We start from the raw sequence: 25,322 nt of genomic DNA, 5'->3' as shown, positions 1-25,322 counted from the left end.
AAGCCTGCTTCTCCCTCTCCCACTCCCCCTGCTTGTGTTCTCTCTCTTGCTGTGTCTCTCTCTGTCAAATAAATAAAATCTTAAAAAAAAAAAAGAGTTAGCTCGTATTTGTGACATAGAGTTATATTTTTAAAGAAGTAAAAAGTACTGCTAGTTCTTCTGGACTTTGCCCCCTAACTGTCCTCTGTCCACTTTCCTTCCTGTCCTGGGCCCACCATCTCTTACTCTCTGCTGATGTTCTGTCTGTTTGCAGCACATATTTGGTACAACTCCAAAGCTGAGTGAAGGGAACTATCCACCTTCTCTGTGCCCCATGGAAGTCCCACAGCGCTCTGTATCATTAGTGTCTAGAAGAGTGTCTGGCACCTATGTGGTACCCAATACATATTTGCTAAATGAATGGGGAAAAAAAGGAAAAGGATAAATTGGTCAAAATAAATTTCTAGGTACTAATGTCAAATGGATTCCCTGACTGCTTGCCAATCCTGCTGTGTTTCCTTAGCTCTCTCTCCACTGGATTCTACAAATCAATCCTCTACTTGCTTCAAATCTCAGACTCTCAACAGATGGCTCTGCCTCTGCAAGTCATCTGACAGGAACATATTAACTTCCCACATTACACACCTGACCTTAGAATCCAGTCCTCCTGCGTTCAGAGGAACCTTCCTCTGTCTTGTATATTCTCCTTCTCCCTAATGAGTGGATCCTTCCTGTGAGCTTTTAAACATGCTCAACTGACTTCCTTTACAAACTAACAAAAAACGACTTCCCCAATAGCCCTTTATAAGGTCAACAATTTCCTTCATGTTTCTATATACAATGGCCATTTTCCATTCTCCCTCTTCATCCTCTTGTCAACATTTGACCCTCTCTGCTTCTTGAAATACTGTTTTGTTTGGTTTTTGGAACACCACATTCTGCTGATTTTCCTCCTATCTCTCTAACAGCTCCTTCTACATCTTTTTCCTGCCCCATCTTCCTCTACCTGGTCTTTAAATTTCCTCATTGCTCAGTGGTAGACCCTCTTCTCTTCTCAAGTCTGTTCTCTTTTAGTATCCTCTCCATATGCAGCTTCACATTCTACCTATATTCAGAAGCTCACAGATATCTATTTCCAGCCCAGATCTTTCCTCTGAGCACCAGATTTGTATATTCAATTGTTCACTTGAATTCTCTACTTGGATGCATTAAGGCATTTTGAACTCACATGTCTAAAATTACACTCATGCTCTTCCCTTTCAGAACTGGTGTTTTCTTAGTGTTCTTTCTCAGTGAATGCCACTACCATCTACCCAGCTGTACAAGTTAAAAACCCAAGAATTTTTTCCAAAGTTCACTCCCTGTTGGCTCTTATATTCATTTTAACATGAAGTCCTGTTGATTTTGCCTCACAAGTACCTCTTAAATAAATTCCTTTCTGTCCATCTCCTCCACTACTCCGGTGCAAGGTACCATCCATTATCTCTTTTCAGGACCACTGAAGCTTCCCTCGACCCATTCTTGCCTTCCTCCAATGTGTTCTTCACATCGCAGCAAGAGCAATCTTTTTTTAAAACATAAATGTAGTTATGTTATGTCCTGCCCCCTCCCCTCCGCCCCATATACCCCTGCCATGAACAAAACAAAACAAAACAACTCTTCAAGGCTTCCCATTGCTCTTAGAATAAAGTCAAAACACATAACCTGCTCTACAAAGCCCACTCTCCAGGCCATAATGGGGGGGGGGGGAGGAGACAAAGAAATGAGGCCACAGAGGTGGCATAAGCCAAGGATCCAAAAGTTTTAAGAAAGCAGAAAGTGTCACTGGGGCACCTGGGTGGCTCAGTCGTTAGGCGTCTGCCTTCGGCTCAGGTCAAGGTCCCAGGGTCCTGGGATCAAGCCCCACATCGGGCTCCCAGCTCGGCAGGAAGCCTGCTTCTCCCTCTCTCACTCCCCCTGCTTGTGTTCCTTCTCTCGCTATGTCTCTCTCTGTCGAATAAATAAATAAAATCTTAAAAAAAAAAAAAAAGTGTCATCAGTGTGTTGGACTCCATACATTGTAAATGTCTTCCTGACTTGGCAGTAATGAGATGATTTTTAATAGTCTCTTAGAGAAACAGGGTAGGCAGGAGCTGGTTTACGGGGTAGATTGGGAGGTGAAGTCATGGAGCAGAGGAGCTGACTTTGCTTTTACCAAGTTTGGTATTGAAGGAAAGGGGAGAAGATAGTATCCCACTTGGTCTTCCTATGACACTTGGTGCTGTTGACCACTCCTTTCTTCAAAGTAGGGATATTGGGTTGTTAGATAGAGGAAAAAAATGATACTTTGAGGATGAGAGCCTTGAGAAAGATGAAGCAATACCCATTAATAGAACAAGGTCCTAGGGAGATGGAGGGGGTGGGATCAAGGACTTGGGTGGACAGTGAGCCAGGACCCACTCTGTTGTTTGGTGCATATCCATTAAGGATTGTTATGTCTTCTTGGAATAGTGACTCCTTTCTTGTTATGTAATGCCTTTCTTTATCCCTGATAAATTTCTTTGCTCTTATGTTTGCTCTGTCTGAAATTAATATAGCTACTCTTGTTTTGCTTTGGTTAGCGGTAGCATGGCATATCTTTCTCCATCTGTTTACATTAATTTACAAGTGTCTTTATATTTAAAGTAGGTTTCTTGTAGACAACATATATTTCAGTCTTATTTTTTGATCCACTCTGAAAATCCCTGTCTTTTACTTGGTATATTTAGATTGCTGACATTTTTGTTTATTCATTTATTTTTTTTAGTAATCTCTACACCCAACATAGGGCTTGAGCTCATGACCCCAAGATCAAGAGTTCCATGCTCTCTCGACAGAGCCAGCCAGGCACCCCTAGATCACTGACATTTAAAGTGTTTGTTGATATAGTTGGATTAATATCTCCATATTTGTTATTGTTTTCTATTTATTATTCATTTTCTTTGTTCCTATTTTTGGCTTCCAAACTTTTCTGCCTTCATGGTTTTAACTGAGCTTTAAATCATTTAATTGAGGTTTTAAATGATTCTATTTTCTCTCCTTTCTTAGCATATCAATTATACTTCTTTTTAAACTTTTTTTAGTGGCTGCCCTAGAGTTTGCAATATACATTTAAAAGAATCCAAGTCCACTTTCAAATAAGTGGACAGTGAGAACGGCTTATAGTAACAAAATATTCCTAAATCTTCCTCCCATGCCTTGTATCATTGCTGTCATTCATTTCACTTATACATAAGCGTGCATAATTGAATATATCATTGCTATTATTATTTTGAACTATTATCTGTTAGATCAATTAAGAATAAGAAAAATAAAAGTTTTCATGTTACTTTCATTTAATTCATTCTCTCATAGTTTTCCTTTCCTTATTATGTAGATACCAATTCTTAATTTATATCCCTTCCCTTCTCTTTACAGAACTTCTTTTAACATTTCTTGCAAGGCAGGCTTCCTGGCAACAAACTTCCTCAATTTTTGTTTGAGAAAATCTTTTGCTCCTTCACTTTGAAGCATAATTTACAGGATAGGATACGGAATTCCAGGTTTAAAAAATGTTTTCCCCTTACATACTAAGTATTTCATTTTACTCTCTTCTTGCTTGCATGTTTTTTGAGAAGTTGAATGTCTTTTTTATCCTTGCTTCTCTATAAGTAAGGTGTATTTTTTCTCATGCTTTTTTCAAGATTTTTTCTTTATCTTTGATTTTTTTTTGCAGTTTGAATATATTTGTATATTTCATCTTTTGTAATTGTCTCATAGTTCTTGAATGTTCTGCTTTTTGTTTTTGTTTTGTTTTCTGTCTTCTATCTCTCTGCCTTTCAGTTTTGGAAGTTTTTGTTGTCATATCCTCAAGTTCAGATATTTTTTCTTCAGCCATGTCCAGTTTATTAATGAGCCTATCAAAGGCATTCTTCATTTCTTTTATAGTGTTTTTGATCTCTGGAATTTCTTTCGTTTCTTTCTTAGGATTTCCATCTCTCTGCTTACATTACCCTGAATGTTATCTGTTCTTGCATGTTGTCTACTTTTTTCACTTAAGCCCTCAACATATTCATCATATTTTTTAGTAAAAATCCTGTTCTGATAAGTCCAGTAATCCTGCCATTTATTACTCTTGTTCCAATGCTTTTCAAATGTGTTTTTGCCTTTTAGTATGCCTTGTAATTTTTTGTTGAAAGGTGGACATGATGTACTAGGTAAAAGAAACTGCAATAAATAAACTTTTAGTAATGTAGTGGTAAGGTGAAGGGGCAAAGGAAACATTCTATGAAACACATATAGTTCTATGATTAGGTCTCAGTCTTTTGGTGAGCCCCTGGACTATGAACTTCACCAGTGTATCTTAGGTTTTCCCCCCTTTTAGGTGGGACAGGATAGCTGGGGGGTTGGGGGGTGGAGGCTGGAGTTATGTATTTCCGTTCTCCCAGGTAGGGTAGGCTCTGATAAAATCCCAGCAAGTTAGGTTCTGATAAAATAGTTTCCCCTGGGAGCAGGTCTTGTTAAGAACAGAGGGCTCTGGTGTATTTCAAAATGGTTCCTTTTCCCTTCCCCCTTGCCAGAAGCACTAAATGATTTTTCTCTGATATTCACTGTGAGGACCTGGTAGAGCTCCTGGAGGTAAAACTCACGAAAGTGTGGGGACCCCTATGACTTGCTCCCCCTGGAGTTTTTAACTCTCACACTTGCCCATACCGAGCCTCCTGCAATTTGCCAATTACAGTTTAGGTTTTCCTACCCCAGCACTGGTTTCTGGTGAGGTTCTTGCTTGCGAGTTTCTACACTTGTGATTTTTTGACTCTGCCTGTCTCTCCAATTTTTGGTACAGTGGTTTGCTTTGTGACCTCACGAGTCTCTGAGAGATCTAAGAACTGTTGAATTTTCAGTCTGTTCAGCTTTTTACATGTTAGGAAACACGGGTTATGGTTATGCTCCTACATGCCAGACTGAAAAGCAGAAGTGCTCAATTAGCATTCCCTTAGCTGAGCACGTGGGGGCCTTTGTCAGACACAGAAAGGCCGTGATGTCTGAAAAGTTCAGTCTAAGCTGGAAAAGAAGGGCTTATATTTATGGAGCTTTTGTTCTGTACAAGGTTCCTTGCCCTGTGTATCTCTCCCAATAGTACTTCCAAGTGAGGGTTCCCATCAACATTTTCTAGAAGAGGAAACCCAGACTCAAAAGAGTTAGCAAGAGTTAACAAGTTATCAAAAATTACATATTCAGAAGAAGAACTGAAGTCATTTTATGGGCTTTTAAAAATGGACCTTTACTGGGCATATGTTGCATGCCAGACTGTGTGGCAGGCATTGAGGACAACTAGAACAGAACACAATCCCTGCAGTGCCAGAGAATATTACAACATAGGATCTCATGGCCACCCGCCCCCCCGCCCCCCGAGAAGGTGAACTGAACATGTAACAAGATGAGGGCTTCCTTGAGAAGAAGCTTGGTCCTGATGGCGCATGAGTGGGATTATCTGGGGTAGGTATGATACGGTTGTGGAAGCTTCCATATAGAGGAAAGCGACTGTGTAAATCACAAGCCACTTGGGGGAACTGAAGATGGCTTGGTGTAGCTGGAGCATTGAGTGTGTTTTGGTGATTGGCAAGGGATGACTTTGGGAGGGATGTAGGGGGTCAGATTTTGATTTGAAGGTTCTCTCAGTTTCATTCTGACATCAATGAGGAGCCAAAAAGTTGGGTTTTTTTTAAGATTTTATTTATTTATTTATTTGACAGAGAGAGAGAGAGCACAAGCAGGGGGAGCGGCAGGCAGAGGGAGAGGGAGAAGCAGGCTTCTCGCTGAGCAAGGAGCCCGACGCGGGGCTCGATCGCAGGACCCGGGACCCTGAGCCGAAGGCAGACACTTAACCAACTGAGCCACCCGGGCACCCCCAAAAAGGGTTTTAAGAAGCAGAATGCCATGACTGGCTTTGTTTTTCAACAAGACAATTACGATGGGTGAGGAGGCTGGGGCAGGGAGATTGGTTAGGAGACTGTCCCTGTGATCCCAGGGAGGAAGGCTGAGAGTGCCAACCAGGGCAGTGGTGCTGGCACCAGAGTGGGAAGGAGCGATTTCTGCACAGGAGAACTGACTGGCTTCTTGATCAAACTGATGTAGGACGGGAGAGAAAGGAAGCAGGCTATGAAGACATCCAGTCTCTGGCTTGGGCAGCTGGTAGGCTGGAGGTATCCTTAACAGAAATAGGGAAAACAGAAGGACAAGCAGATTTTGTGGGGGAAGATGGTGATTTTGGTTTTGGATGTGTTGAGTTTGAGATGCACATGGGAAATCCAACCAGCGCTGTTTAGCAGGCAGACATATGCACCAGGAGCTCACCTGGGAGCTCTGAGCGAAGTGGATCGTGGCTGTGGTTGAGCTTTTTTTAAAGGGGAACATGTTCAGTGAGGATTGAATGGGCCACAGATGTTGGGGAACACTGACATTTAAAGAAGGGACTGGCAGAGAGCAGCTCAGCAAGGACACCAAGAACCAGTGGACCAACAAGTAGGAGGAGCGCCGAGAGAGTGAACACAGAGCAGGGCAAGAGATACGTGGCTGAGGCTGACTCAGTGTTCACCAAACTCAACCCTCCATTCCTGGATGCATAAGCAAGCTCCATTTCCCAGCCTCCCTGCACGTGCGGAGGGCCACTGACTGCGGCTGCCCACCGAATGTTGGAAGAGGTAATGTGCGATTAAGAGCAGGTCCGTCTTCCTCAGGCTCTTTGCCTTCCCTTCCATGATCCCTCTGGAGGTTGCATGTAAAAGAACCTCTGGAAGGAAAGCGCTCAGATTTTGAGGTTTTTTTTTTTTTTTTTAATCTGTTTTTTAAAAATTTTATTATGTTACGTTAATCACCATACATTACATCATTAGTTTTTAATGTAGTTTTCCATGATTCGTTGTTTGCATATAACACCCAGTGCTCCATTCAATACGATTTTGAGTTTTATTTGTTACTACAGCAGAGCCTAGCCTATCTTTGTTGATCCTGGCTCCGAAATCAGATGGCTGTGTATGAATTCTGTCTTTACCTCTTGCCAGCTGTGTAACTTTGAATAAACTGCTTAATTTCTCTGTACCTCAGTTTCCTTATTGGAATAATACTATAATAATAATAATAATAGAATAAGTAATAATAAAATATATTTTAAATAAAATGTGTTTTAATAAAATATAACAATAATATTGTAATAATATCTATCTCCTATAATTGAGGGTAAAATAAGGTAACGAATGTGAAGTATTTAGAACAGAATAAATAATTTAGAAATGTTAGAGTCTAAGGGGGAGGAGAATGTCAAGACTGGGAGGATGGTTTAGAGCTGGGGTCAGCAAACCAGCTTGCAGGTCAAATCCACTGCTCTGCCTGCTTGGGTACAACCTTCCAGTTTAAAAGGGGTTTTACATTTCTAAATAGTTGAGATAAATCACATGAGAATTATATGGAATTCAAGTTTCAGTATCAATACATAAAGCTTTACTGGGACTCCGCTGTACTCCTCTGTTACCGTGTTGTTATGGTTTCCTTGCTCAACAATCCCAACAGAAGCCATTTGGCTCATAGAGCCTGAGGTATTTACCACATGACTCTTCAGAGTAAAAGTTTGATGAATAAAATGCAGCAGAGGTCAAGAAAGATAACTAAAAAGTGTTAACTGGAATTGGCACTAGATCACCAGTGACCCAGATACCGGCTTTACTGGGAACGGTAAAAGTAGAAACTAGATTTTGGTGCCAGGCGGATCAAAGTCTGTCTCCTGACTCCACAGCTCGCCTAGCTGGGTGATCTTGGGAAGTGTCTTAACTTCCATGAGCTTCAATGTCCTCTGCGGTAAAGTGGGGATAAACGGAGCTACCTTCTTGAGTTTTTGTAAGGGTTAGCAGTAATGCACATAAACCATAAAACACAGAGTCTGGCTTATAACAGGTTCTCAATAAATGCAAGCTCTTGTTATTTAATCTACTGTCACCAAAACTGCTGTTCCTTTATAGGTAATGCCTTTTGACTTTGAATATTTTATTTTTGTCTTCGGTGTTCTGATGTTTTACATTCTATGCCCGAGTCTCTGCCAGATTGCTCCTCTTTAATGAAGCCATCCTATTTAATACTATAACTTGTTCCCAACCCCAGCATTCCTAACCCTCTTACCTTATTCTACTTTTCCTTTTCCCATAGGACTTACCACTTCTGACATCTAGAGGATTTACTAATTTATCATGTTGATTGTTTATATCTGTCTTCTCTACTAGAATGTAAGCTTCTTGCCTCTTTTGTACAATTACGTATTTCAACTACCCACACAGTACCTGGCATACAGTAGGGGCTCAATTAGTATTTGTTAAATGACTAAATGAAAAAAAGAATAAGGGAAGAGTTTTGTTTCTGTTGTTTTTATCCTGCTCAGAACTGGATGTGCTCCTTTAATCTGGGGACTTGTGTTGTTTCTCATCTCTGCAAAATTCTCAACTATTATCTGTTAATAAAATAAATCAAAGAATAAATAAAAGGGAGCCTCTGCCCCATCCCTCTATTTTCTCCTGGAACTGTTTTTTGAATATGTCAGCCCAATCAATCTATCCTCAGGGACTCCTGAGTTGTTTCTTACATTTGGCAACTGTTTAGCTTTCTGGTTTATTCTAAGGCAATTTCCTCAGTTCTGTCATTTAGCCTCTTCAGCTGTGTCTAGTCTACTATTCAAAACTGTTAACGGAATTTTTATTTCAATGACAATATTTTTTGTGCCTAGAATTTCTATTTCTTCCCTTTTCCTTTTTTCCTCTTCCCTCTCACTTTTTTCTGTACTTGTTTCATGGTTTATCTTCCTTTTATCTTCTTGAATATTTTAAGTATTTCTATATTGAAATTTCTTTCAGACTTTCCTGTTCTCTCTAGTTCTTGGGGTGTGAAACCTTCCATTTTTTAATCAGCTGGATATCTGGTAATTGTTCATGTCTTTACGCAGCCTGTAATTTTGGATCATGAACTCCCCTTCAATAGTGGTGTTTGGAATTTGCCCCTGCTAGGGTCTTGGGAGTTGGCAACTGAAAGGGCTCCTAGAATCTATCAATGAATGGCCTGTCATTGGAGGCTGAGTTAGAAGGCAGTATGGTGCATTTGTGAGGAAATGTGCCCTAAGTTCCCTTCCCCACTGTGAAACATTTTTGTTTAACTGTGGGAAAATTACTCTTTGAATCTTTATTTTCTTATCTATAAAATAAAGATAATAATTCCTACTTCCTAGAGATGTTGTAAGGAATTAGTGAGAAAAGAATCTAAGGAACTTGGCACAATGTTCGGTATGTATTAAATGTTTATAAATGCTAAAAATATTATAAATACACAGTACCTATTATATCACTTGTCAATATTTTCTCCATGCTTTTTAATATAAAAGAAAGAACTTAATGTTCATGAAAATAGCTTATGTTTTTCTTAAGATTTTATTTATTTATTTGAGAGGCAGCAAGAGTCCGTGCACGCGAGAGAGCACCAGCGGGGTGGAGGGACAGAGGCAGAGGGAGAAGCAGACTCCTCTCACTGAGCGCAGAGCCCTACGTGGGACTCGATCCCAGCACCCTGGGATCATGACATGAGCCAAAGACCGATGCTTAACCGACTGAGCCACCCAGGCGCCCTTTGAAAATAGTTTCTGGATAGGAATATGAAATGCATAGCCAACCATTATATCTGGACACTGGTTTGCTCTATCTGCTTTATCTGTGACATACATTAGTTGAAGATGTGGGGAAAAAACCCTCATGTTCTCTCGGCTTTCAGCCACTGAAGAGGAGCACTGATGAGCAGTAGAAGGAAGTTTCAGACATTACCCTCTTTTAAAACAAAAAGCTTAATTAGAGAGTTGGATCATTTGCCAACTATTTTGGATTATTAAAATACAGCAGGAGGGAGAGTTCTTCTGCTGAGAGGAAAATGACCCAGATAAATTTCTCTGGTTTCATTAAAATAGAAAATAGACTTGACTTCTTGGCTGTGTTGTCATTGGTCATTAGTCCTCAAAGGTTAGAAACAGAAAAGCAGAACCCTGAGCCTGTAGCTAGTACTCAGTAAATACTGTTAGTTCATTGTCAGAAAGGGATCGAGAGACACAGGCAAATTCTTGCACAAGAGAACCTCACATAACCTCATTTCCTTCTCGTGTAACTTAAACCACAAACCTTTTCTTAATTAGTTGCTGTTTTGGAACTGTGGGGAAGGGGGGGGCTAAGGGCCAAAGTGAGTGAATAAAAGCTGTAGGCTAGCATGATTTATCATGGAATATGCTATTATCTGTAAACACCTCAAAAATGATTTATAATTCTAATTTTCATAAAACATTTACAAAGGCTAAAATTGAAATATTTAAATAGAGAGGTAATTTTAGATTTTAATTACCTGATCTTCATAATCAGAGCCTGTATCAATGGTCTCTCCAGTGTCCAACATCATTGAAGGATCAAGGTCACTCGAACCTAAGATTAGAAAAGAAAAGATTACCTGATAAAGGCTGTCTATGTATGTTTGTAAAGCAAACTATCTCTCACTAGGTTTCCATATTGTTCTTGTGGTTACATTAAATTCACAAACATTTTTAGACTCTTCTCCTTTGCTGGGCACCATCTTTGGGCTCCCAGATAGAAAACACAGATACTCTAGATACTGTTTCCAGCCTTAAGAAGAAGACAGTCCTGTGGAGGACTCTGATTTGTCAACAGCAAGGTTCAGAAACCAAATAAAGGGCTACTAATTCTGACTAGAAGTGGAGATGATGATGGAGGTAAGAACTAAGTACAAGGAATGAATCTATGAGCCCAAACTTTGAGAGTGAGTAAGGATGGTCCAGGAGGGGAAGCGGTTTAGGGGTGTGTAGCAGTAAATGAGATAGAGGGAACACTATGAGCAAAGTGCGGAGTGGGAGAAGAGCAAGGACGTTCCAGAAATCAGTGGGGCAGAGTTTGCTAACTCCGTGAAAACCTGACAATTTTTTCCTCCAGCCTTTGGGTCACTTTAGTCCCTGATGATGAGAAACATGGGGTGGTTAACTTAACGTATTAATAGAGAGCTTCCCCCTGTAGGTACTACAGGTTACATTAATTTGCTTACCCATTAATCCTCAAGGCTCAAACTTAAACTGGTAATTTTCATAATGGGGCTCCTGGAGCACAACTGATTTATCATCCTTGTTTAATGACTCTTTCCTCCCGGGAAATACATATCACCTAACCAGCTAGAAAGACAGAATTCGGTGCTGCCCATAAAATGCTATATGTCCTTGTGAAGAAACAAACCACTCCGCATTTCACTGTAGACTTGTCTTTGCCAAATAATTCTTGGTCAGAAGACACAATGACTAATGTTTAATGAACGATAAAAACGTCAAGCATCTCACATGCTTTTCAGACATAAACCTCTGCCAGAGAGGCTGCTTTCATCCTTTCTTCCAAAGAGAGTTTCAAGGTATGTCCTCACACAGTCTTTTCTCAACTCTTCTCTTGTTTTTTTTTTTTCTCTACTCATGATTACCCCTACTGTTCAACAAATCAACTAAGGACTGGTCCATTGTCATACTGTCTAAGTACTAAGCAGTTACAACCTTGTTTTTGTGTTTCTTTACACTTCTTTTGAAAGGACGATAAAATTTTTCAGAGTGGAGATATTTGACCCATCAAAGGATTTTGGAAAAGTAATGAAATGTGGAGTTGCCATAGGTGTGTAGAGCACAACTGTGGGTAATGCCATCATATCGTGAGAGCAGACCTTGCCAAGTCCATTGTTAATAAGGTGGTTGCCAGAAAAGAGTGGGGAAGACAATGCACCACACGCTATTTAACAAAGTGAGACCAGAGGGGTCATTTGGAAACTTAAATTTTATGTATAATTTTACCAAGTAATGCCACTACATGCAATTTTTCTATCTTTGTGCTTTTGCTATTTTTCAAATAAGAAATTTTATAAGGTGTATCTGAGGGCCAAAATATTTGATTGTCTTGAAGCCCATTTTGGGATCAGTTTGCACTTACGTGCTGTGGGGAAGTCAAGATGTCAGAAGTAAACGTGTATTTTTCCATTATAAGATCATGGAAGTTTTAGAACCAGTATTTCATAGAATATCACCCCCTTATTTTAGAAAAGAAGAAAATGAGCTTTGCAGAAGTCAAATAACTTGGGCTAGGTCCTACAGAAAGTAAGTGAGATCGAAGACAGAAGTCATAGCTCCCAACATATCCCGCCTACTCTTAAGTCGAAGCAGGAGCGATCCAAACAGCTTTATGAGTATGATCCTTCATTACAGTACCCTATGGGATGGGACTTGGAGGAGTCTGCCGTCTCTTCCACATTCTGAGAAAATGAGTAACAGTGCATGGCAGGTGATGAGACATGTCACCAGGTGGCTGTGGAAATGGGAGAACCAGAAGCGGAATCAAGAAGTGCCACTCCAGTCTGGGACAATCGATGCTCCTTTCTGGGTGGTTGCTATTGACAGCATCATTAAAGGTAATGCCAATTTTCTTTAGCTTTCATTGTTTCCATAATATGGATATTACCCACCACTGACTTGTAGAAGTGGTGATAGGTACTTGGATTCAAACGATACCCTCATCTCAGCTATATTTGGAGTGATTCATGTGGAATGAGCAATGTGATCTGAACACAAAGGCTTATTAAACATATAGCCCCTTTTAGTTCCTGTGTCCTACTTATTTTATTTAATTAGAAACTGTTCTTTCAGTTGTTTTAAAAAAGTACAAATTTTCAAGAGCTCTTAAACAACCTGGTTAACAGATACTACAGTTAATATTTAAACTGGAACAAGACTGTTAGAAAACGATCTCCAGCGGTGGTAGATCTTTGTTGAAGGGGGAATAAAAAACCTCTTTAAAAAAAACTTATGCTTACAAAGAAGAGTTGGCTTTCCTAATAAAATGCTTTTAACAGAAATTTTATTGTATCATTAAGGGATGGAATTTCTTGACACGTTGTTGCTCTTGGCAACAGGACTAATAAATCATAGGAAGCAATAGACAATGAATATCATTATCGGCTCAGATAGTGACTGAATAGCTTTCGTGTTCTTTCAGCATTGGTTGCTTGGTTTGCTGAAAATGGGACCTTTAATAATAGTCTAAGTTTGACATATAGAAGAAGGAGGTAGATATAGATATATGTACACATTTTTGCCTTCTTTCATTGAACAATTTAATGCATAAAACACCTGCAATGATCTCGTTACTCAAAAGGGACAGCAAAATTAGGGCATTTTGTAAAAGTGATAGTATGGCTTTCACTTCTCCCTATTTTGAATTTCTCAATTTCTTTCTGATTTAAAAATATTCTTTCTATAGATACAGAGCTGAAATAGAATCCCCCAGGGAACACTCAGCGTCACCCGTTTCAGATGTAGAATGGTCTTCAGAAAGATTCTTTTCAGGTTGTCTCCCTAAATTTAAGAGGGAAGATGACACAAATTGGCTTAAGAGGTACTGGAAGGCTAACCATATTGCTTTCTGGGACAATGTTACAGACTTTTCTCCTCCTTGTAGATCTTTAATCTGAAGTTTTAGGAAGGTCCTCTCACTTGGAGTCCCAAACAGAGGGGCACTCCAGCAAGGCAGGGCTTCTTGGGCAGTGAAGGGCATCGGTAGATAAAGCTCCTCTAACACATCATCTGCATCCTCGGAGGAAGGCAGGCTTTCCCTTGTGCTGTCTCTTCTGCTCAACTGTAAACAGCTTTAGGTGGCGTTGTATTTCATCTCTAAATTTAAGAACAATACTTAGAAATTCTATGCATTTGATACATACACGCTGAATGACTGAAAAACGAATAAAAGGACGTTTACATTTTGCTTTTGCAAATCTTGATCTTTTCCATTCACTTTGCAAACATGAAATTCCTCCTAAGTGCCTCAGTCGTCAGGCACGGAGAGCCCAGCTCTTATTCCAACAGGCATGGAAAGTGTTAGTAACAGTTTGCATTAGAATTCCTTTGAAGAGCATTGCATTTCTTTGGAAAAATACCTGGACGGTATTTGGGACTAGAAGATGAGCTTCTCAAGGGATCTGGTGCTGGAACTGTTCGGGTGAGCCGGGCAGGAGTGATTTTCCAGTTACTCCATGACAGGGGAGGGAGTAGTAGGAGTAGTCTGGGATGGAGGCTGAGAACGCCTCCTGAGGAAAATCACATTTAAACTGAGATACAAAATAGGATCCGGCTGGGTGAAGCAGGACCCAGGGGGTGAGAGAGTAGAGAGGATGCACACAGGAGGGGCGTGGGCAGAGATACCAAGTAACTTGTGCAAATGGCCAGAGGCAGGAAGGTGCTTGAGACATCCAAGGAGCCGGAGGAAGCCGGTGGGGTGTCGGGGGTGGAGGGAGGAGATGCTGGGGCAGGAGGAGGACCGCTGCAGCAAAGCTAAGGGTATTTCTGTCATGCTAAGGACACTGGTGCTCAGCCTGCAGGGAAGTCATTGAAGGTTTTGCTTTGTTTCGTTTTATTGAGGAGGAAGGGTAGTCAGAGCTGCATTGGATGAGGAGCCCTATGGCAGCAACAGGATTCAGAACAGATGGGAGAGGCTAGGGATGAGGTAAGAGACCAGGGATGAGGTAAAAGGCCTGGAAAGAACGACAAAGCCCTGACGAGTGCAGTGAGGATAAAGAACAGGGACTGCACTCCCAAGGTATCCTTGAGGAATGACGACTGGCGTGGGCCGTGAGGATAGGGACATTTTTGCCTGGCTCCCTTAATAGAGAAAAACTGCCTGATCTCACTGAGAGGGTGGAATCTACAAACAAATACATGAAGCAGAGAGCCGGGCAATGGTTACCATGGCCCAGGCAGGTGGGGGATATGGGAGATGTTGGCCTAAGGGTACACGTAGGATGAGTAAATCTAGGGATGTAATGTACAGCTTGATGACTGTAGTTAGTAACACTGTATTAAGTGCTAGAAATTTGCGAAGAGAATATATTTCGAGTGCTCTCCTTACACAGAGAAAAATGGTGACTAGGTGATGAGAAGATATATTAATTAGCTTAATTGTAGTCCTTCCACTGTGTATATGCCTGCCAGATCATCATGATGCACATCCTAAATATATACAATTTTTATTTAAAAATTTTAAAAGAAGAATGGAAAGCCATTCGCATGGAGGTGATATGGGAGCTGTGGGGTGGGTGAGATTCTGCAAAGAGAGGGTCCAGAGAGAAGGGAACAGTAGAGGGACAGAACCTGGGGGCTGACAATTCACAGAGCAGTGGCCACGGACATGGCTCGTTTAACTGGGTGAGTCAGCAACCTTTACAAGCCTGGAGGTTTCACCTACAGATGCAGGCTTCTGTTTTCTCTTGAAAGAGAGAAAGATCCAGCAACGACTGGCCCATTCCTTAATGGCAGCAATAGCATGGAACTTCGAAGTGGCTGCCTCCTGTAGGGGAGGCATGGTGTGTGTCCAGTTTACCCCAGTCCCTCCCTTGCTCACTCCATCAACTGAGGGCTGTTATAGATAGAACAGGCTTATTTTAAGGCTGGAACAGGACTCAGCTTTCAGGGTTCTGAGGCGTGGAGGGGAGCTTGTGGGAGCTGAGGCTGTGAGCAGACTCCTCTGTTCAGAAGTCTGGAGGTATAGAGAGGAAAGAGGAGGCCCGCGGAAGCCTCAGCTACGGGGAGGGGCTACGCACGCTGAGCACACAGCACCTGCCCTCAGGCAGTTTACCGACTAGCACAGAAGCTAACACAGCCACACCACCGCAGGATGAGGCCACCTTGGAGAAGGGCCACTAGAGAGCCACAAAGTACAGTGTCAAGTGTTCTAAAGACGGCAGCTTAGAAGACGTGGAGAAAAAGGAGCCCTCGTGCACTGTTGGTGGGAATGCAAACTGCTGCAGCCACTGTGGAAAACAGCATGGAGGGTCCTCAAAAAATTAAAAATAGAGCTACCATATGATCCACTACTGGGTATTTACTCCAAGAATACAGAACCACTAATTTGAAAAGATATACGCACCCCTATGTTTATTGCTGCATTATGTATAATAGCCAAGTTAGGGAAGCAGCCCAGGTGTCCATCGACAGATGAATGGATAAAGATGTGGTATATATGTACAATGCAGTATTACTCAGCCATAAAAAAAGAATGAAATCTTGCCCTTTGCAGCAACATGGATGGATCTAGAGAGTATAATGCTAAGTGAAATAAGTCAGTTAGAGAAAGACAAATGCCACACAATTTCACTCACATGTGGAATTTAAGAAACAAAACAAATGAACAAAGGAGAAAAAGAGACAAACCAAGAAACAGACTCCTAAGCATAGAGAACAAACTGACGGTTCCCAGAGGGGAGGTGGGTGGGGGGATGGGTGAAAGAGGTGAAGGGGATTAAGAGCACACTTATCATGATGAGTTCCGAGTAATGTACAGAATTACTGAATCCCTCTATTGTACACTGATACTAATATCACACTGTATGTTAACTATACTGGAATTAAAATTTAAAAAATAAATTAAAAAAAAAAAAACAAGGGGCAGCTTAAATCAGCTCCTCCACTCCACTGTCTTAGCAAACTGAGGACACCTAGCAGTTAGACATTTGTTATTAGAGGTCTAAGTAAACGTTCTAAATGAAAGACTGACTTACGAAGAACATGTGTCATAGCATTTGTCCAGAGCAGCGGCACCCAGGTTTATATGATCGTACATGCTTCTCAGTATTCCATCTTTCCCCGCAGTAGGCCCTCTGACTCTATCACTGGAAAGCCAGGCAGGTGAGTTTACACTGTTATCTGTGCTCCGTGGGGCTGCCCAGAAAGACTACATCCTTGCCTTTCTTTTCATTCTGCCTCTCTTAGGGTGCATTCTTTCTTAGGGTCCTTCAAATCAAATATGGTTAAACATTTTAAGTGTTTAGGCTTTTTCTTTATAGCTCAGAACTTTTTTGGTCTTTACCCACTGAGGCCATTACTGAGAAGGAAGGTCAGGACTGGGACGAAGATTTGAGAGTCACCCGCATGGAACTGATAGTTGAGACCATGAGGGACAATGAGTTGACCAGAGTCAGAGAGTCAAAGAGAGTGAGGAAAGGGTCAAGGACAGCACTGTGAGTACTGCCTACAGAAGGGTGTGGGATACCCCGCACTATCACAACGTCAAACTTCTAGGGGTGAGTGCTTAGGAAGGGAAGGCGCAGAGCCAAAATGGGAGCTGTGGGTTGGGATAAGAGTAGCTATCTGACAGAAGGGGAGGCTTTTCCCAAGGGGGCGAGGCAGAGACAAGTATGAGTTAAGGAGTCCTGGAGGAACTGTAACTTTTAATTGTTGCACAACGAATGGGCTAGATTCGTTTTTTTCAATTATAGTCACATAGGTCCTATGTTACATTGGGACTGCCTGCTAATTTACAAGGACAATGACTGGAGGAAAAGCATTACCTATAAGGGCCAGACGGAGAGTCCCAGGAAGTGTAAAGCTCTGCGTACAGCGTCATCCTTAAAACCTTACAGCAGATTGTTGTGCTCTGACATTACTATAAGACTCCAGACACTTGGCAGGTGGTCAGGCGGGACTGGGGGCCGAAGGACACAGACACTTACCTGCTGCAGCTTCTTTGTTTGGAAATAACTTGCTGTCAACTGCCTCACTGATGTCATAGAACACCTCATCCTCGTCTCGGTCAGCGTCAAACTGGGCAAAGTCAGGACAGACGAGTTGGGAACAAGAGAAGACATAAATTAGTTCACTCCCAGCTATAATGAGCATGCATCACACAGTTGTATCTCTAAGGAAGCAGGTCAACAGGAATGAAAGCCCTTGAGTCTTAAGCAGACCCTCAGAGAGTTTTTTGGCCTAGACCACGTATCAAACAGAGAAGGATATTGGGGAGTAAGTGTACAGTCACTCACTTATGGTTAAGAAAAATGTGTAGAATTTTCTTAATTTGTAAAGTACACTTTGGAAAAAATGAGAACTGAAATTTACTTTGTGCCTTCTGGCTCTTAGGGTTTTTGTTTTTAATTAAAAAGAACCATGAAAATACGTAGTTCTGAACAACAGGGGGGGAAATTTTCCAATGTACTGTTAAAAAAAGAAAGAGCTCCCAAACCAAATTTTAGTTACTGTACTAGATACTATAGATACTATACAACAGAGGTAGTCGGTAGACACTATAGACTTAGATGTAAAAAAATTACAGATTTAAACATTTTACCATTCTTTAAAATTTACAAAAATTTAAATATTAAAAAATGTGGTTATATTTATAAATCCTCTATGTCCCAAGTTGTGCAGTGTTTTTTTTAAAAAAATACATGCCTATCTCTTTAGTTTTTAAAAACTAAAGCTTTGCTGAATTATAATCAACATATAATAAACTGTATATATTTAAAGTGTACAAATGGTAAGTTTTGACATCTATGTCTGTATACCTGTGAAACCATCATGAAAATCAAAATAGTGAACATAACTATCACCCTCAAAAGTGTCCTTGTGCCCCTTGGGGATGAATTCTGTCCTCCTGCCCCCGTACCTGGTATTCACTGATCCTACATTTCTCTAACTATAGATTATTTTGCATACTCTAGAATTTCATATAAAAAATGCTGATTTATACAGCATGCAATCTTTTTTGTCTGGATTCTTTCACTCAGCTCAGTTATTCTGAGATTCATCAATGTTGTAGCCATCATTCATCCATTTTCATTGCTGAGTAGTATTCTACTGTTTGGATACACTGTTAATCTCAGCCTGGATATCTTTCAGTTCAGGCATTATAGTTTTCATCTCTAGACATTTGATTTGAATCTTTAAAAAAATCTATGTCTCTATTTAAGGTTTTGAATATCTGAAATACAATTATAACTTTTAACATCCTTTGCAAATTCTAACATCTGGTGTTTCTTTGCACGTTTGGTAGTTTTTACTGGATGCCAGGCATCATCATTTTGACTGTGTTGGGTGTTAGTTATTTTTGTATTCCTATAAATATTCTTGAGCTTTGTTCTGGAATGCAATTTAGTTACTTGGAAACAACTTGATCCTTTCAGATTTTGATTTGATTTTATTATTTATTTATTTATTTATTTATTTATTTCAGATTTTGATTTTAAACCTTGTTGGGCTGACCAAAAAATTACTAGAACTGATAAACAAATTCAGTAAAGTCGCAGGATACAAAATCAACGTACAGAAATCTGTTGCATTTCTATACACCAATAATGAAGCAGCAGAAAGAGAAATCAAGGAATCGATCCCATTTATAATTGCATCAAAAGCCATAAGATACCTAGGAATAAACCTAACCAAAGAGGTAAAAGATCTCTACTCTGAAAATTATAATGCACTGATGAAAGAAATTAAAGATGACAGAAGGAAATGGAAAAATATTCCATGCTCATGGATTGGAAGAACAAATATTGTTAAAATGTCTATATTACCCAAAGCAATCTACACATTTAATGCAATCCCTATCAAAATATCAGCATTTTTCATAGCTAGAACAAGCCTAAAATTTGTATGGAAGGACAAAAGATCCCAAATAGCCAAAGCAATCCTGAAAAAGCAAAGCAAACCTGGAGGCATCACAATTCTGGACTTCAAGTTATATTACAAAGCTGTAGTGATCAAGACAGTATGGTACTGGCAGAAAAACAGACACATAGATCAATGGAACAGAATAGGAAACCCAGAAATGAACCCACAACTATATGGGCAATTAATCTCCAACAAAGTAAGAAAGAATATCTAATGGAACAAAGACAGTCTCTTCAACAAATGGTGTTGGGAAACTGGACAGTGACATGCAGAAGAATGAAACTGGACCACTTTCTTATACCACACACAAAAATAAATTCAAAATGAATGAAAAACCTCAATGTGAGACAGGAAACCATTAAAATCCTAGAGGAACACAGGCAGTAACCACTTGGACATCAACTGTAGTAACTTCTTTCCAGATAAGTCTCCTGAGGCAAGGAAAACAAAAGCAAAAATGAACTATCAGGACTTCATCAAAATAAAAAGCTTCTGCACAGTAAGGGAAGCAGTCAACAAAACTAAAAGGCAACCTACAGAATGGAAGAAGAAATTTGCAAATGACATATCTGATAAAGGATTAGTATCCAAAATATATAAAAAGCTTACCGAACTCAATACCCAAAAAATAATCCAGAAGCAGAAGACATGAATAGACATTTTTCCAAAGACTATCCAAAGCCATCCGGATGGCTAACAGACACACTAAAAGATGCTCATCATCACTCATCCTCAGGGAAATAGAAATCAAAACTGCAATGAGATATTACCTCGAACCAGTCAGAATGGCTAAAATTAACAACACAGGAAACTTTTAACAGGTATTGGTGAGGATGTAGAGAAAGTGGAACCCTCCTACACTGTTGGTGGGAATGCAAACTGGTACAGCCACTCTGGAGAGTAGTATGGAGGTTCCTCAAAAAGTTAAAAATAGAGCTATACCCTGTGATCCAGCAATTGCACTACTAGGTATTCACCCAAAGGATACAAGAATACTGATTTGAAGAGGTACATGCACTCCAATGTTTATAGGAGCATTATCAACAATAGTTAAATTATAAAAAGATCCCAAATGTCTATTGACTAAGAAATTGATAAAGAAGATGTGGTATTGGGGTGCCTGGGTGGCTCAGTCAGTTAAGAGTCTGCCTTCGGTTCAGGTCATGGTCCCAGGGTCCTGGGACTGAGCCGCACGTCAGGCTCCCTGCTTAGCGGGGAGTCTGCTTCTCTCTCCCTTTGCTCCTCCCCCTGCTTGTGCTCTCTCTCTCAAATATATAAATAAAATCTTTAAAAAAGATGTGAGATATATATACATCTCTCTCTCTCTCTCTCACACACACACACACACATATATAATGGAGTATTACTCAGCCATAAAAAAGAATGAAGTCTTGCCATTTGCAACAATGTGTCTGGAGCTAGAGTGTATTTTGCTAAGTGAAAAAAGTCAGAGAAAGACATATACCATATGATTTCACTCATCTGTGGAATTTAAGAAACAAAATAAATGAACCTAGGGGGAAAAAAAGAAAGGCAAACCAAGAAACAGACTCTTAATTATAGAGAACAAACTGATGGTTACTGGAGGGGCGGGGGTGGGGGGATGCATGAGAGCACTTGTGTTAAGGAGGGAACTTGTTGGGAAGAGCACCAGGTGATGTATGTGAGTGAGGAATCACTAAATTCTACACCTAACACTGGTGTTGCACTGTATGTTAACTAACTGGAATTTAAATAAAAACTTGAAAAAAAAAAAAAGATCTGTTGGTTTGGCCCAGATCAGTGTTTAGTGTACGACCAATTATTCCCCACTGTGGAGGCAAGACTCTTCTAAGTTCTCTACCAAGTACCTTGTGAATTAAGAGCTTTTCCAGTCTGGTTGGTAGAAAAAGGCACTATTCCAAGCCTGGTGTAGCACCAGTTAATCCTTCTGGGTGGTTTTCTCTCAGCTTCAGGTAGTTCGCTCAGATGCATGCACTGCTTAGCACCTAGCTGGATGAGGAGAACCCTCGGCAGATCTCCGGAGTGCTCTCTCCGTGTTGCTCATGTCTCTGGTACTCTGTCCTCTGACCTCTGGTCACCTTGGTCTCTTAGACTCACAGCTCTGTCTGTCCAACCCATGGGGTCCCGCAGTCGCCACAAGGCGTCCTTCTTCCTCCCCAGGCTCTGGGAAGTCTCCAGCAGTAAAAACAATCCTCGGACTCACCACGTGTGTTTCCTGTCTCTCAAGGAATCACCTCATTGCTTGATGTAAGGTATCTTGAAAACTGTTTTTTTTTTTTAATATACATTTTTTTTCTTTTCCTTTTGTCTGTTTGTTTCACGTGGGAGGGAAATTCCAGTCTCTTTTATTCCATCTTGGTGAGGTCTCAATTCTTTAGCTTTTAACCTTAATTATTATCTTGAAGATATTGAAGAAGATTTAAGGGATTTACCCCTTTATATTCTCCTACTGAAGCATTTCATCAGTCTTAGTGAGGGAAGTCTTAGTGAGTCTTAGTGAGCTGAAGGCAGTTGCTTAGTGAGGGAAATTTTGGAAGCCTAAATTAGAAAGTTATTTCCTTCCCTCCTCTTAAGGTTAAAGCACATCAGAATGGTGCTTCAAAGTGCTTTCACCATGTGGCAACAGCCCATGGGAAAGGTGAGGCAGAGAGTTTTCTTTCTATTTTACAGGTGAGGAAATATCTACCTAGAGATATTATAACTTTCTTAGGTCAAACAGCTATAAGCAGAGCTAGGACTTGAATTCAGGATGACTGACACTTTCCATCCTACAGACACCATCACAGTAAGACAGATACAGTCCTTCTGCTCAAATGAGTGTTAACACAGCCCCTTTTATCTAAAAGCAAGATAAGAAAAGCAGCTGGTGGTTAGGGCAGATACAAGGAGACCATGAAGGCACATTTAGTGCCATCTTGATGCACTGTTTCTTATATCCATACATATTATGGCTGGCTTGTTCTTTCAAAATATTTATTAGCTATCCTCAGTAAGGAGTAATGTACTAAAGAGGGATTTTGTTTTTATTTTTTCTTGGACTTTTCAGATATGGGTGGCAACATTGTCATTTTATAAATAAGAGAGCATAAATTTATGTTTTAGCTTGGGATCCCTAGAAAACAGAGCCTAAGGCAAAACATAGGCTAACACTTTATTGGAGGGGGTGTGTGTGTGTAAACCCAGGGCAGTAAGTGTGAGGTAAAAAGAAAAGGCAAAGAAAAAAGGAAAAAAAGAAAAGGCAAAGAAAAAAGGAAAACAGATGTAAGGTAGTACATTCCTGGACTGGCAGCAGCTTCACAAGAAAATAGAGCTGGTAGCTTGGTCTCTAGAAAGGCTAAATGGACCCTTTACATCTCAAAGAGTCTGACAGGAGAGGGGGACAGGAGAGGTATTTATATGCTGGTTCCTTTCAGTTTCCTGTCTTTCTTCTTTCTTTTCTTTCTTTTTCTTTCTTTCTTTCTTTCTTTTTTTCTTTCTTTCTTTTTATTTATTTGAGAGAGAGAGCATGTGAGCACGGTGTGGGGGCGGGGAGAAGGAAGGGGAGGGGGAAGGGCAGAGGGCAGAGGGTAGAGTGAGGGAAAGGAGTGGAGTGAGAAGCTGACTCCCTGCTGAGCAGGACCCTGGGATCACAACCTGAGCTGAAGGCAGTTGCTTAACCTACTGAGGCACCCAGGCGCTCCTCATTTCCTTCTTCCACTGGTCCAAGTTTTACCTCTGAGGAGTTAAGTACCCCCTAATTCTTGGTTGTGCTGTTTAGCCCCTGGGGCAGCCACTAAGAGGCCGCACCCCCCTGTCACGGGAAGCAGTACAGCATCTGAATCTAGAAAGTGCTAACAGGAGCCAGGTCTGTAGGTCTGGTCTGGTTGGGCCCAGGTGCCGTCTCTAGAGACTCCCACCATGGTGGGGGTGATGAAGCCCAACCTTCAATGCTGAAGAGGCTGCTTGGTTGTCAGCAATGTTGGACATACAGGGCAGTGGTGGGCAGGGCTCTCTGTTCAATAAGCACTCAAGGCCTGGCACACAAGTGAGTCAGGGGAGGCTTCAGACTAGGCTCAGACAGCTTAAAACTCCACTGGGGCTTGGTTTGAATTTCTGCTTCCCCCTGTAGCAACTTACTTCCCCCTGTTCTTAGCACCTACACAACAGGATTGCTGCAAGGCCTAAGGAGATGGTATATATTTAACACACAGCACAGAGCCTGGCATAAAGTGCAGTCCTCCTTTTTCTCTCTCTCTGCGACTACATAGGTCTGAGGGAGTATATCTTATAAATATTTGATTGCTTCTGTACTTTGGACACACACACACACACAGACACTTCTTCATTTTTTAACTTGGGGATGGTGCAATAAGGAATACAAGAGACTTTGAGACTTTCCAGGAGATATTCTATCCTCTGACTGATTTGAACAAAGCTATTATTTATTCTAGCACAGACTAAATTACGTGATTGTCCAAGGCAAAAGCCAACTGCAACAGGTGAAACACCATTCATAAAAACATTCAACAAGTATTTGTTGAGTAACTACCACATGCTGGGTAGATTCCAACTGCTAAGTGTTTGGGTGATGAACATGGACCATGAGGAAGGAAGACGATAGCCACATACCCAACTCAGCTCTGGACTGCGCGGATCTGCTGAAGCCTGTTTACTTCTGCATCAGGATCACAACAGTGAACCCAGACTGCTTTATTTTCTGTAACATCCCACTTGTACAACTCCAGGACTAGCATGGGATTCGTCTCTCCATTCTCCTAGCAGATAATGTGGCACACAGACCTTGGAGAGCATTGTGATTAGGTGTTATTACAACAATCGCCACTTAGTTGGCTAAGAGTTTTGCCAAATGGTAACATTCAGTGCTGGAGAGGTTGTGTGTATGGTAAGAGAACTGACTTCTAAGTCATCAAACATTTTACTTATTTTATTTTTACACAAACCATATACATTAATGGTTCTCAACCAGAAGAAATTCTGTCTCTCTCACCTTCCCCCAACCCAACATTAGGCAACGCTGGGAGACATTTTTGGTTGTCACAACAGGCAGGGGAGACACTACTGGACAAGGAGGCTGCAAAATATCCTACAGTGCACAGGACAGCCCCCTCACAACAGAGAACTATCCAGTCTGAATGTCAGTAGTGCCAAAGCTGAGAAACCTTAGCTTCACCGAGGCATTCTCAGCTTTTGGGTTTCCAAACCGTGTTTTGAAACTCAAGTAGCGATAATTTTTCTTTTTCTTTTTTTTTTCCTTTTTAAGGAAAAAGGTTTTGAACTGCAAGAACCTGGGCTGTTAACTTCAAAATGCAACACATAGCAGAAGTGGCGATGCTGCTGGGGTACCATCAGCGGAGGGTGACGGAAGCTCTAGGAATGAAAGTTCATTTACAGCTCACAGGTCAGAAGCAAGCTTCATGGGGCAGACGGAATCGTGCTGTCTGAGGTTGCTCCCAGCTCTGAAATGCAGTGATTAGATGGGCAACTTCATCTTTTCAGTGACTGTTATCTGTCTGGCAATGTTTTTTTTTTTTTTTTTTAAGATTTTATTTACTTATTTGAGAGAGAGAGAGAGAGCGCGCGAGAGAGCACATGAGCAGGGGGGAGGGGCTGAGGGAGAGGGGCAACATCCCTTGCTGAGCAGGGATCCCCTTCAAAGGGCTCGATCCAGGACCCCAGGATCATGACCTGAGCTGAAGGCAGCCGCTTAACCAACTGAGCCACCCAGGTGCCCCTCTGTCTGGCAATCTTAACAAAACTCTTTTCTTATTCTGAGGGAAAGGACTCACTGAGGATGTGGTCTGCA

At 41.0% G+C, this 25,322-nt stretch overlaps 1 protein-coding gene across 2 annotated transcripts in view; it reads right to left on the bottom strand.

The window, feature by feature from the left end:
- AK5 (adenylate kinase 5) overlaps positions 1 to 25,322 on the bottom strand; it is a 226,057-nt gene that overhangs the window by 95,259 nt on the left and 105,476 nt on the right. For both annotated transcript variants that reach the window (XM_081817032.1, XM_081817033.1), the window contains exons 7-8: positions 17,581 to 17,671; positions 10,393 to 10,469 (exon numbers count right to left, since the gene is read on the bottom strand). In XM_081817032.1, coding sequence (XP_081673158.1) covers positions 10,393 to 10,469; positions 17,581 to 17,671 — 168 coding nt within the window. The remainder of the gene's footprint in view (positions 1 to 10,392; positions 10,470 to 17,580; positions 17,672 to 25,322) is intronic.

Source organism: Leptonychotes weddellii, chromosome 4 (assembly GCF_054177405.1).
Source record: "Leptonychotes weddellii isolate Sample4059 chromosome 4, ASM5417740v2, whole genome shotgun sequence".
Classification (NCBI taxonomy): domain Eukaryota; kingdom Metazoa; phylum Chordata; class Mammalia; order Carnivora; family Phocidae; genus Leptonychotes; species Leptonychotes weddellii.
The sequence above is the reverse complement of the archived record's forward strand: the minus strand, read 5'-3'. Positions and strand labels throughout refer to the sequence as shown.